Source organism: Melanerpes formicivorus, unplaced genomic scaffold (assembly GCF_026170545.1).
Source record: "Melanerpes formicivorus ecotype bairdi unplaced genomic scaffold, bMelFor1.0.p_v2 SCAF_17, whole genome shotgun sequence".
Classification (NCBI taxonomy): Eukaryota; Metazoa; Chordata; class Aves; order Piciformes; family Picidae; genus Melanerpes; species Melanerpes formicivorus.
Genome location: NW_027142369.1, coordinates 12,834,093 through 12,847,099, shown reverse-complemented (window position 1 = coordinate 12,847,099; position 13,007 = coordinate 12,834,093). Strand labels below are relative to the sequence as shown.

Here is a 13,007-nt window from a genome sequence, read left to right as displayed (position 1 = left end):
AACATTCAGCCAGAGTGTTCCAGCAACTGTCCCTTTCTTAAAGGCACAGCCTAAAACTGTCACAGATAATAATAAAAATTCATCATTTCCTCCTCAGAATAAAGAAGACAGTGAAAAGGATGAGAAGAGGGATGAGGAGAAACAAAAATCCAAGCGTGGGCGACCGCCTCTGAAATCTACTCTTCCATCAAACACAACGTGCAGTTTATCCAAAACGCCCAATAGCGAAGGTAAATCAGGAGCCAGGAGTGCACGGAACAACTTGTCAGATTCCTCACCATTACCAAATGGAACAGAAGGTACATCTGGTGCACTGCTGTTCTGGCATGGAACTGCATGTAAACAGTGATGTAATTAATATGGCATCGTCAGCGAACGCAGTGCTGTCAGCAGCTTTAAAGTCCTGCTTAACCAGTCAGTGTATGAGCAGTGTAATAGAACACAGCTTTGCTGCAGATTTTACTCGCTAAAATTTAATACTTTTGATTTTGATTGTAGCAACACCTCGCAGGCAGACAAGACGTAGCTCAGGAATGTTTGATTCTGATAGAGGATCAAACGGTGAGTGATCTCAGTCCTGTGTACGCTTTGAGGTTTTTTCAGTACCTTTTGGAAAAGATGTTTGATTTTTTTATTTCTGACCTTAATTCCCCCACCACCTCTTTTTTATTTCTCCCCATGAATTTTATTGAGGAAGCAGTTGAGCTGACACTGCTGAGGAGCACAGTTTGCTCACAGAAGAGCTATAGCATGGAAATGTCTGTGCAAGTTGTTCCATATTTAGCCAAGACCTTTCAGTCCTAATCTTGAACAGTCCAAATCTAGTGGTATAATGGTACTCTTTGTTGTGGTAATTAAGTCCTCAGCATCAGTACTACATCATCTAGCAGAGTTGTAAATTATATACAAATGGCAACAATATTTTTGGTGTTTCTAAATCTCTGTGAACAAGAACAGAAGTAAAATCAGCATCTCCTTTTAGTACAGGTTCCAAAATAACCTTGTGTAATAACACTTGCTTTGTCTGTGGCGCATGATTCATACAATAGTTCAGCAGTGAAATGTTCATATTGTTGAATGGAAGGTTTTGGGGGAGTTTTGTTTGCTTGTTTGGGTTTTGGTTGGTGTGTGTTTGCTTGTTTGTTTGGTGTGGGGCTTTTGCTTGTGGTTTTAGTTTGGTTTTTTTCTGTTTGTGCATGTAGGGGAGGAGTCTTGTTTTTAATCTTTGTTGTGTCAGGTGGAGGAGGCAATACCCACAAGTAGGAAGACACCAGGTCATGGGAGTTGCCAAACTATTTTTGCTACTATAAGCTGTACTTTGTTTATATTGGTTTATTTGAAAAATCTTAGCAGTAGAATTACGGAATATTTTAATCTGGAAGGGACCCATAAGTATCATCGAGTCCAACTCCTGCTCCTCACAGGACTGCCTGAAATTAAACTGTATGACTAAGAGCATTGTCCAAATGCTACTTGAACTCTGATGATGCTATTCCTACTATTGTAGTTTCCTAGGCATTTTGAGTCAAAATAACACCTATAGTGTGTTGAATAATACCAGATTTTTAAAGTTTGGAATAATTTATTGTAAACAGATATGAATACCATGACACACGGTGGGGGGGGGGGGGGAATTGTAGCAGTTAAAAAATAAATAAATAAAATTGTGCTGTGCCCTTTTTTTATGTATTTTTTTAGATTCTGGTTCATCTGACAGTGAAGCAGATGAGTCATCTGAAAAGAATTTGAATGAAGAATTTTCTCCAGAAACTTCAGAACTGGAAAAAAGCGAAAAACTACGTGATGAGAAGCTTGATGAAGAAAACCCAAAGATTCCTCATGCATTAAAAGAAAATGACAGGACTGAAGTACAGCCACTAGAAGCACTGAAACTGGAAGTTGAAGAAAATGAACAAATTGTTCAGATTTTTGGAAATAAAATGGAACAAATAGAAGAAATCAAAAGAGAGGCTGAGAAATCACCTAAAGGAAAAGGGAGAAGGAGCAAGACAAAAGATGCCTCTCTAGACAATGTAAAGATTTCACCAGGAAGCCAAGAAGAGGTAGCAAATGAATCTCTAACAGAACCTGAAAGATTAGATGTGTCTTCCTTGGACTGTAAAGACATTTCCAGCACTACTGAATGTGAAACAGAACCTTTTACAAAAGATAAGAAGCTTTTGAAAAGGAAAACTTTGGAACAGGCATCGCCAGAGAAGAGAAATCGACGAGAGAGTGAGATGGAAGTGCCAAATATTGTATCTGAAGAGAGGACCAATGAATGTACTGGAGCAGAAGAATGTAGAGGGCTGAATGCTGAAGAGTCCCTCAGAACTGAAAATGAAGAAATGCCATCACTGGTGGCAGAATCTGTTCAGCACAGTCAAGAGCCAAGGCATGAGAACTTCGAACGTCCATCTGAGGAAAATGAAAACGTTCCCTTAAAGGACGAGGACGATGCAATGCCTCACATTGGTCCTGAAACTTTGCTGTGCCATGAAGTAGACTTAGATGACTTGGATGAAAAGGAGAAGAGCGGAAGTGAAGACACAGTATCAGAAAAGCCAGAGCCAAATGTTTCAAGTTCAAATCCATCTGCCTTACCTGCAGCTGTCCAGCCAAGCTTCTCAGTGGCCTCACCGCTTATGCTTAGTCAGGATGAGTCGCGCAGTATCAAGAGTGAAAGTGACATGACTATTGAAGTGGACAGTGTAGCAGAAGAGTCTCAAGAAGGTCTGTGTGAAAGCGAGTCTGCTAATGGGTTTGAAGCCAGTACGACCTCAAGCAATTGTAGCATAGCTGTGCAAGAGAGGGATATCGGGGAGAAAGGTGAGTGCTGCCTGCACACAGTTGTTCTCTGCTCTAAGTCATCTTAAGTCTGGAGTTGCTTAGCTAGAAATGGCTGGCTTGTTCTGACTTCTGATTTTAAACTCTCTTGTTCCTTATAAAAACAGCCTGTTGTCAGAAGACATGCTTGAGGCACCATTTCTTTTTTTTTTCATTTAGGTCAAAAAAGGCCCAGCGACAGCAATAGTGGAACACTGGCTAAAAAACAGAAGCGTACTCCAAAGCGAACAAGTGCTGCAGCCAAAACCGAAAAGAATGGAACAGGTACATTCCCAGAGGGAGAGAGGAAGAAAGTTGTCTGGCCTATCAGCATGTACAAGGGCCCACTGTTCTTAGTATTAGTAGTTACTAAATATTTACCATTATGTTGGTTTTTATATATAGGTTTTGTGGCAATGCCAGCGACGAGCAGTGTGAGCAATCTGGCAGTGTAGGCCTAGAGCCTGACATGGTGGTAGACCATGCTCAGCATAAGTGCAGAAGTGGCTAGCAGTGTAGCAAAACAGTGCTGTGCCTGCAGCATGTAACTAAAGCAGGACACTGGTAGCTATAAACACAGAAAGTTATCTTGGAATAACAGGACACGCACCTGCATCAACAACCTCGTGTGTCATTAGTAGTTGGACCAATAATCTATAATAGTGCAATGTGTGGTCACTCGTGGGAACCAATGAAGCTATGCTAACGAGGCTCTCTGAGTTTATATAAGCTGTAGAAGTTCGCTTGATATGCACTTTCCCTTCTCCTTCTTTGCATTACTGTGCTATACTCACTATGCTCGCACTATAGTCCTACAATACTGGAACAGTAAAGGAACAATACTCGATCATATTGGTCGTCTTTATTGATTCCAGTCTCCATTGCGATAAGGTTTGGTTATGGATTTGGGATAGGGGAGCTTGTTCTGAGGAGAAACGAGTCCTAGGACAGGTGTTTCTCATGGGAAAAATCGCATTTTTGAAGTATGGAGGGAAAAAATGTTTGATGCTAAAAATAACTTCTCAGCTGATGGAATCATGTGTGGGTTTTACCTCAAATATGTGACTCTGTTTTAACTTGCTACAGAAACATTGAATTTTGTGTTCTTGTAGCTCATTTTTAGTGATTGGGGCATATTTAAGCCCTGTGGCAGCATTACTTCTCTGACATACAATATTCACATTTTTTACACACCTGTGTTAAACTTTTCAATTGTTGTGGGAATCTAAAATATTTACATATGTCGGCTTAAAATTTGCTGTTACATGTTAAAGCTTTTATGATTTCAGTCATGTTGAAAACTCTTTCTCTTAGATGTAGAAAGCAATTTGGTAAATACAATCATGTGCTACCTACCTATATTAATACAGTATTAATCTTTAAGAATGAGATTCTAGTGTCTGCCTGATACAAAAACCCCCAAATACGTGACTTTCAGAGCACTGATAAGCTATCTTGGCTTATTTTAATAAACTTCTTTATTGCTGCTGCTTTACAAAAATGACTGTTGCTTTTTAACTGAGGCCCAGTCAGCCCTTGACTTCTCCTGCATTAACAATCAGCTCTCTTGAGAGTTCAGTGCTTGTTGTGCCTGATAAGGTTACACATTGAATCTGAAATAGCTCTTCCTTGTGCGCAGTCTGCAATCTTCTGAGCAAGAAGAAACCTTTTTTTCTTAATTTTTTTTTTGTGTGTGTGTGAATATAACTACTTTTTTTTTCTTTTTTTTTAAATGTCAATGTTGTTTTTTTGAAGTCCAAATACTTTTCTCTTACTGCAGGACAAAGCAGTGACAGTGAGGACCTTCCTGTCTTAGACAGTTCCAGTAAATGTACTCCTGTGAAACACGTAAATGCATCCAAACCACAGAAGATTTCTCGATCACCTGCAAGAGTGATTTCACCTCACATCAAAGATGGAGAGAAAGATAAACACAAAGAGAAACACCACCACCAGAATGCTTCACCTAGAGTGTACAAATGGAGTTTTCAGCTCAGTAAGATTATTTTTAAGTGATTTGATTATAGGGCATCTGAAAGGAAATTTGCACCATTTTTTTCAGAACAGATTTTGGGATTCTAGATTAGGTATAGGCCTTTTATGGTGAAATGACGGAAGTGTGTGATATTCCATGCTGCATCTTGTGTACTCTCAAGAATTGCTTTTGTTCAAATTCACCTTGATAAAGTTTTTTTTTTCTTTCTTCCCTCTTCTCAGATGAACTAGACAATATGAGCAGCACTGAAAGGATCTCCTTCTTACAAGAGAAACTACAGGAAATACGGAAATACTACATGTCCTTGAAGTCAGAAGTAGCGACCATAGACAGGAGAAGAAAACGATTGAAAAAGAAAGACAGAGAAGGTAACTTTCAGATTTACACTTCCCCTCAGAGAGGTTTAATTTGCCTGAAAATACGTAATTCAGAGTTTAATTGACAGTATTGTTTTGAAAAATAAGCATTCTAACGTTTACCTAGTTTTCATTTGTGCATATTTATGGAGTATTTGTAGCTTTACAGGCGTGAAAACATCCACTGTTTTGTAAATGTGTATGAAAAATTTGGACCTCCTGCTGCAGCTGTGGTCTGTGGTGCAGGAAGGGTGAGGTTACTGCTCCAATGTGTGTGAATATAGCAGGGAAAGCAACTGATAAAAACTTTCCTACCAGTTTTCTGTGACTCAGCTGCTTTGAGGTCTTTAAAAAAACGTAGTTATAAGGAAACCTTCATCCTGACATGTGCTTTGATAACCCGATGCTGATATGCTGTTATTTGTATTCAGTGTCACATACAGGAGCTTCCATGTCATCTGCTTCATCAGACACTGGAATGAGTCCATCATCATCTTCTCCTCCTCAAAACGTGCTTGCTGTAGAATGCAGGTGATACATTTCTTTGCCTTGCCAGCAACTTGCTGCCATGGACATAAATCCTGAAATTCAACCACAGAAAGCACTCAACTGGTTTGACATTGCCAAGTATATTCTGTACACACTTCCACTGCTGGACTGTACCTGTTCTCCCCTCCTACCCTCTTCTTCGGTTTAATTTACTGTTCAGAGAATTTAAGCTCATTGGTAACTGAAGGTTTGTAGGCACAATGTGACATGCTTGTCATTGTGTTTGTCTTTGTTTTTGTTTTTGTTTTTTTTTAATTAATGCAGAGAAAGGGCACTTATCAAATTTAAGAAGTTATGTCCAGTGAAGCATTCAGGTGTTCTAGGGAGATCTTAGAAAAGCAAGTGCACCAAGCAGACACCAGAGTATTGTCAAAAGACTTGAGTAACTGCTGCACTTTCACCAAGCTGTACGGTAACTCTTGGTGAGTAGTTCCTCTTTGTGGAAGCACTTGCTATACAGAACTGCCAAAGTATGTGTTCAGCAGTGTGCCCAGTTTTAAAGGTGTAAATGGGACAAAATAAATTGTGAAAGGAAGTGTAGTTGACTGAAAACTACAGTTGTAATAAGTCTTCCACTTTTTATAGAATTTTTGAGCACACAATTATGCAAATATTTTAATGTTTATTAATGTTTACAGTGGAATTGTGAATAGGTTTTCAGTGGACTATCTTATCCCTTGACAAAAATATTTTGTCTTTTTTCTATGTAATTTCAGAGTTTTTATTTTGTTACAAAAAAAGTCGAAAAATGAAATATATAACAACAGTGAAGTTATTTAACAAGATTTCTAAAGCTGAAATTTTTGTGTAAAATAAGGTATCTTGCAACTTGTTAAATATATTTATTCAGACATTGGATGTTGTATTTTTATGTATTTTTTAAAATATTAATAAAATTGGAAAAAAAAAACATAAAATAAAAATTCTAGGTTAGTTCACTCTTTCAATTAAAAACCCCTGACCAGTGATGGGCTCGTAAGGAGGTGCTACCCAGTAGCCTACACATGGGTCTGTCCACGCGTCCTCCGCACCCCTAGTCTGGAAGCGGGCATCTGGGTTAAACTACGGCTTTATGTGGAAACTTTGGCAGTCCTAGTACTCTTGTTTTGAGGAACAAAATTTATTGGGTTGCCCTTGAGATACTTTGTCACAAGCTCTTTATGTTTGCTGTACTGCCGAATGAATTTCTATCTCCCAAAGCTGAGATGCAACCATAAAGTAAAGCAACTCTGTGTGCTTTGTCCGTGGGTTGTTCCACGGGTGGATACAGTTTGTAAATAACTCCTCCAAGACCATGTATTTAAAGCAGTTTGCATATACATGATGTATAAAAAGTGATTTTTTTTTTTTAAATCAATTTTTTTATCCATGTTTGTACATTGAAAGGGGGCTCTTCGCCTCTTTTTCTGTGTTTAATATGCTGTAGAGTAATAACCTAGATGCTCTAGACTGTATAGCAGGATATTCTGGTTCACACAGCATAAAGGCAGAAGGAAACACTAGTGACGGCGTAGCATTACTACGATGGATGTTTCTGGGAATTTCATTTTGCAGCATTTGTCAACTTGTGGTTCCAATTCTTTCCATTTTCGCAGAAAATTAAAGAAAAAGTACTCTTGTAAATGCACTTTTTCTGTCTTTTCTTAAGCAAAGCAGAACTATTTCCATGTAAGATAAATATGGAGCTCACAAGACAGCATTAATAAAGGCCATGTTTTAAACATAGGCTTTATATTTTATTTTTAAGTGGTTGTTCTTGTAAATGTCTGGACTTACCTAAATAGGGAAATTAATCTCCATAAATCACTGTACAGACTCTTTTTTCAGAGCTAACTTCTACTGTTCATCTGATAGCTGTGAATAAAAAGCAATACTCATTCAAAAGGAAATAACATGGGTCACATTTTCTCAGATTATCTTCCATGCTAATATTTGTAGTATTCCAGGATAATATTTGCAGAAGTGATCTTTAAACTCTGTGAAACTGTAGGATGAATTGCATCTCTTGCACATACCTAACTTCTGTCTACAGACTGTGAGAGATCTTAGGTAGGTACAACAAGCAGAGATGATGAATGAGTTCTAACTCTACTTCAGTGTAGAGCAGTGTAGATGGTCAGTGTGTACTTCCCTTTCTCTCTTAGGAAGGTCCAAAGTACCCGTGGAAGATGGAAGGTGTGGTTTCATAAACATGGAAGCCCATTCTACCAGATGATTGCTCCTTGGCATGGAGAACTTCCTTACTTCCTCTCTCCACCTGTCTACCTTGCACTAGTACTCATGAACAGACAACCCACACTCTCCCCCAGTAACAGCCAGCATCACTGTTCTGGCAGGACACTAAATCTGCAAGTCCAGAGGCAAACCCTCCAGTGTGTTACTGACTTCCTGGTTTTATCTTTCTGGCAAGCAGCTTATCTGTCAGCCAGATGACTCAGTAGATGTTTCAAGTAGTTTCCTATGGCATTTAAAAGCACCACAGGGAAAAGATTAACTAAATAATATGGGACTGTGCAGTACTGAAGGTGAAATCAACAAGAAACCCCATTGGCTTTTTCTACTTCTCACTTTACTATAATCCCCTTGCTTCTGCTCTGTTGACATAAAATAAATTCCAAAATGTATTCTCCTGCTTTAATTGAAAGTTTATGCTGTTGAGGATGCACTAATTCTGATTCTACTGAATTTAGAATTTTTTTTTCCCTCAGTAAGAGCTTAGGTCTCATGTTTGCAAGAGCAATCAAAAATAAAGTACCCTCTTGGCAGACTTCCTGCTGTTCTCTTCCCTTCTACTCTTTCACAGTTTTTCTCAAAATGATAGCTGTTATTTCAGGCTTAGTTAGGAGGTAAAAAAAACACACCACAATTCAGATTACAGGATCCGAGACTGCTAGAACTGTTGAATAGGGCTGCAAGAGAATTCAGCCTTCCCCACCACCTCCTGCAGCTGATACAAGGAATTGTCAGATCTCTGGCAGATTTAGTATTTTTATATGGGAATATATCTGAAAGTTGGAAAATATTTGAAACATTTGCATGCAAGGACATAAAGTAAGGGAAGGTTAATTTCCTTGCTTGTTTTACTTCCTTTCCGTGAAGTAAACCAGCTGCAATTTTATACTTATGAGTCAGTTTGGCAATACCCAGTTAAATATCCACTTGTTTCTGGCTCGTCCATCAGAGTGCTGGTGCGTGAGAAACCACCTCTTGCTTCATCAGTCTGAAAGATCGGCAGAGGTGTCAGAAAAATAAAAACAAGCTGTTGTTTCAACAGAGGTTAGACTGAATTGCAGTAGCAATTAGTAGCAAAAGGAAAGCAGAACAAGGTCAAATTAAAGCGTGGGTCTTTACAAAGCAGAATGTATCTGACCTTCACAGGGAGCAGCAAAGACCATTACTTTGAAGGACAGCAGAAGAGAAAAGGTGATGTGGTGGGTTGAGATTTACCCCCCAGCATTAACTTTGCCAGACCAGCTCAGTTGGAAGCAAATGAAAGCTGTATTTACAAGCAAAACTACAATTTACAATGGAATGCAATGAATATGTAGAAAATACACAGTATTTACAGTATTTCCATATATTTACAATTAATAAACAGCACGAGGAACCCTCTGGTCAAAGACCAGGGGAAGCTAGGAGCTTCTCCTTCCCTGCCTCCCCCCTACCTCCATGTACAAAAGGAAGAGAAAGGAGCAGAGTTAGACAAACCAAAACAATGCAGCCACATTCAAGCAAAAGGAAGTTAATATCTCTCCCTGAGTGAAGAAGTGAGAGAAGATAAGATTGTTTTGGTACAACTAGTTTTAGTCCCTTATCTCCTCCAATGGCATTGTTTAGTATTATCTTTATTTTCCTTTTTACACCCAATATTTATTTATATTTTTCTACTTTCTATTCAAGATCTGTGAAAAAATAATTGAAAGACATAGTCTAAAAGTATCACAGGTGATTAAATCACTTCTTCATTGTGGTGTCTTGCACAAGTTCCACTTTAATATTTTTAAAGGTGCAGTACTGGAATAATCTGGGCAGAAGTTTTTTTAATGGATACATACTCTCTTTTTACTTGTAGGGAGCCAAGTAGTGATGGCTACCAAAATAGGTCTGAATTTTAGGATTGTCATCTCCTGCTTCTCAGACTATCCACTCCTGAGAGTGCCTTCTCTTTCCAGATAAGTTTGGCAACCAGGTGGAATCTTGCATTAAAGAAATTAATATTCTTTTAAAATGTTCCTTTTCTGCATTAAAAATATTCTTGGCTAGCTGAGGCAGCCAAGTGGCTTTTCTGGGCAGCATTTGCTGCTGGGGTTTATTTTGTTTTGCTTGCAGCAGTTAAGTATGAAACGCTGTTGTTTTCTTTTTGAGAGAAGAGCACTCTTGGTTTGGTAACTCAAAACAAATCTGAGGAATGAGGCAGAAGACACAAGCAGAGATGAATGCTGAATGTGTTAACAAAAGTGTGTTGAGCTGTTTACTTCACTGTGCCCTTGCATCACTGTGCAGTAAATTCTTGGCTATTTTTACTTCTCTGTACTTGGGATTTTAATATTTGCTACAATGTGCAGGATAATTCTACCTCTGGAGATGTAAAGAGCATAACAAAGCAGTGAAACCAATGGGGATGGTGCCAGAGACTGACTCACTGTAATTCCAGGGCTTAGGAAAAAAAGATGTTTTATAATTAGCTCATGCTATTTATCCAGCTCTTGCCCTCGAATTTTGAGAAAGTCTGACATTCTGCCTTATTATCTGCCACCAAATAGGATGGTTTTCTTAAGAGGTCTCTGGGAGAGTTTAAAATTACTCACCTTTATTAGTTACCACTAAGTAGGTATCACTTATTGGAAGGATTTTTGTTTTGAAAAACTGAGCTCCCCAAATTCCACAAGCATTAGTTAGTCTCATCTACTGCTTTGGAGGAATATGTAAATTAGTTCAGTTTTTTTTCATATTCCTGGTCTGAATTTAGATGAGACTGTTACAGGGTGCTCCAACCCCCCTTCCCCCACCTCCATCAGCGGAGGTTTGATGTGGGAAGACAAAAGCACGAACTTGGCTTCTCCTCCCCCTGGGGGACAGGTAGAGAGGCTCCGTTCTTCCCGCCGGCAGCTGAAGCCCCTCACAGGTATTCACCTGAGGGAAAAGCCCGTGCTGGGATTTGGCACTGGGCTTGGCTGGGTTCTTTATGCCCAGTGTATATTGGCACTGGACACATTGTCTAGGAAAATCTGAAATAAGAGTGACCAGAGAGTGCCTTGGCTTTCATGTTGGTGGTAAATGGTGCCACATCCAGCTGGCAGCCAGTCACTAGTGGTGTCCCCCAGGGATCAGTGCTGGGCCCCATACTGTTCAATATCTCAATATCTATTGAGTCCATCATCAGTAGATTTGCAGATGACACAAGTCAGGAGCAGGTTAGGATCTGTTGGAGGGTAGGAGGGCCCTGCAGAGCGACCTTGACAGGCTGGATGGGTGGGCAGAGGCTAATGGGATGAGATTTAATAAGGCTAAGTGCAGGGTTCTACACTTATGGAACAGCAACCCCAAGAAGCGCTATAGGCTGGGGTCAGAGTGGCTGGAGAGCAGCCAGGCAGAAAAGGACCTGGGGGTACTGGTAGATAGTAGGCTGAACATGAGCCAACAGTGTGCCCAGGTGGCCAAGAAGGCCAATGGCATCCTGGCCTGTATCAGGAATAGTGTGTCCAGTAGGACAAGGGAGGTTATTCTTCCCCTGTACTGAGCACTGGTCAGGCCACACCTTGAGTACTGTGTCCAGTTCTCAGTTCAAGAGAGATGTTGAGGTACTGGAATGTGTACCATGTGTGTGGGTGACGAAACTGGTGAGGGGTCTGAAGCACAAGCCCTATGAGGAGAGGCTGAGGGAGCTGGGGTTCTTTAGCCTGGAAAAGTGGAGGCTCAGGGGAGACCTTATTGCTGTCTACAACTACCTGAAGGGAGGTTGTAGCCAGGTGGGGGTTGGTCTGTTCTCCCAGGCAACCAGCAACAGAGCAAGGGACTACAGTCTCAGGTTGTGCCAGGGGAGGTTCAGGCTGGCTATTAGGAAGAAGTTCTTCATAGAGAGAGTGATTTGTCACTGGAATGGGCTGCCCAGGGAGATGGTGGAGTCGCCGTCCCTGGAGATCTTCAAGAAAAGCCTGGATGAGGCACTTAGTGCCATGGTCTAGTTGATTGGATAGGGCTGGGTGGTAGGCTGGACTAGATGATCCAGGAGGTCTCTTCCAATCAGGTTGATTCTGTGATTCTGGCTCTCATGTTGGCTCGCATTTTTGGATCAGTTTTGGCGCTCCTTTTGGACTCACTCTGCTCTTGCTCTGGATTTGCGGCGAAATTGGAGAGATCAGCACTTGGACCTGGCTTCTCCCCGGGTCTGCCTACCCTGGGGTCCTGCTCCCTGCCTGCTGCTGCCTTGACCCTGCCTGCCGTAAAGCGGCGGCTGCTGGCTGGGACAGGCCGGCAGCGCGGCTTCCCTTGCGCTGCTCAACTCAGCGTCGCTCCGCGAGTTTTGCCTCGTAGCGGCTGTGTCTGAGGACACTTTGCTTTCGGCGGGTCCCTTTTCCTTTGGATTTGTGCTGTGTTTTCCACACACAGGATTATAAACTTGCAGTCCCGGAGCCTGCCACAGAAAAGAGACCTAGGGACTATCTCCAAATTCCTGCTCCGTCCTCCTGAGTACAACCTGGCAACCTGGCGTTCTCACTGGCTTTCCCTAGGGTCCTGGCTTGCCTCTGTTTTGTAAGTGGGGTAAAGCTATCTTGTGGCTTAGCCTTTTCCATTTTCTCAGTTCTCTAAATTGCACTAAAGTTGCCCATGAGCATCCTGGTAGAATTCACAACCAGATAGAACCTGCAAATAAATTTTGGGGTTAATTTAATCCCAATCAAAACAGAGACATTAGGAAGAAATCCTTCAACGTGAATGTGTTTAGGCACTGGAACAGGTGGACTGGAGAAGTTGTGGAGGTTCCAACCCTGGAAGTGTTCAAAGCCAAGCTGGATGGGGCCTTCAGCAACCTGGTCTAGTGGCAGGTGTCCCTGCCCATGGCAGAGGGGTTGGAACCAGATATTTAAGATGCCTTCCAACCCAAACCATTCTGTCATTCTATGAATATGTGCTTGTTTTATTGCCACTGAGTGGTGGATTTTGTGATTAGTCACAGCCTGATGACAGCTACTTCTCTGTCATTTAAGGGAAACAGATAAGGCAGTCTTAATTGTGAAAGCAGGCTGTTTCTCACTCTTTCTAAGAATAGGGTTTTCCTG

At 40.9% G+C, this 13,007-nt stretch overlaps 1 protein-coding gene across 4 annotated transcripts in view; it reads left to right on the top strand.

The window, feature by feature from the left end:
- ARID4A (AT-rich interaction domain 4A) overlaps nucleotides 1-7,448 on the top strand; it is a 50,499-nt gene extending 43,051 nt beyond the window's left edge. Inside the window, exons 19-25 of one of the 4 annotated variants that reach the window (XM_068148990.1) lie at nucleotides 98-230; nucleotides 499-561; nucleotides 1,699-2,829; nucleotides 3,007-3,111; nucleotides 4,607-4,822; nucleotides 5,044-5,190; nucleotides 5,610-7,448. In XM_068148990.1, coding sequence (XP_068005091.1) covers nucleotides 98-230; nucleotides 499-561; nucleotides 1,699-2,829; nucleotides 3,007-3,111; nucleotides 4,607-4,822; nucleotides 5,044-5,190; nucleotides 5,610-5,713 — 1,899 coding nt within the window. In that variant the 3' untranslated portion in view covers nucleotides 5,714-7,448. Of the gene's footprint in view, nucleotides 1-97; nucleotides 300-498; nucleotides 562-1,698; nucleotides 2,830-3,006; nucleotides 3,112-4,606; nucleotides 4,823-5,043; nucleotides 5,191-5,609 lie in introns of all 4 variants that reach the window. The other 3 variants (XM_068148988.1, XM_068148991.1, XM_068148989.1) reach the window with 3 other exon arrangements.
- Nucleotides 7,449-13,007: the final 5,559 nt, after the last annotated feature.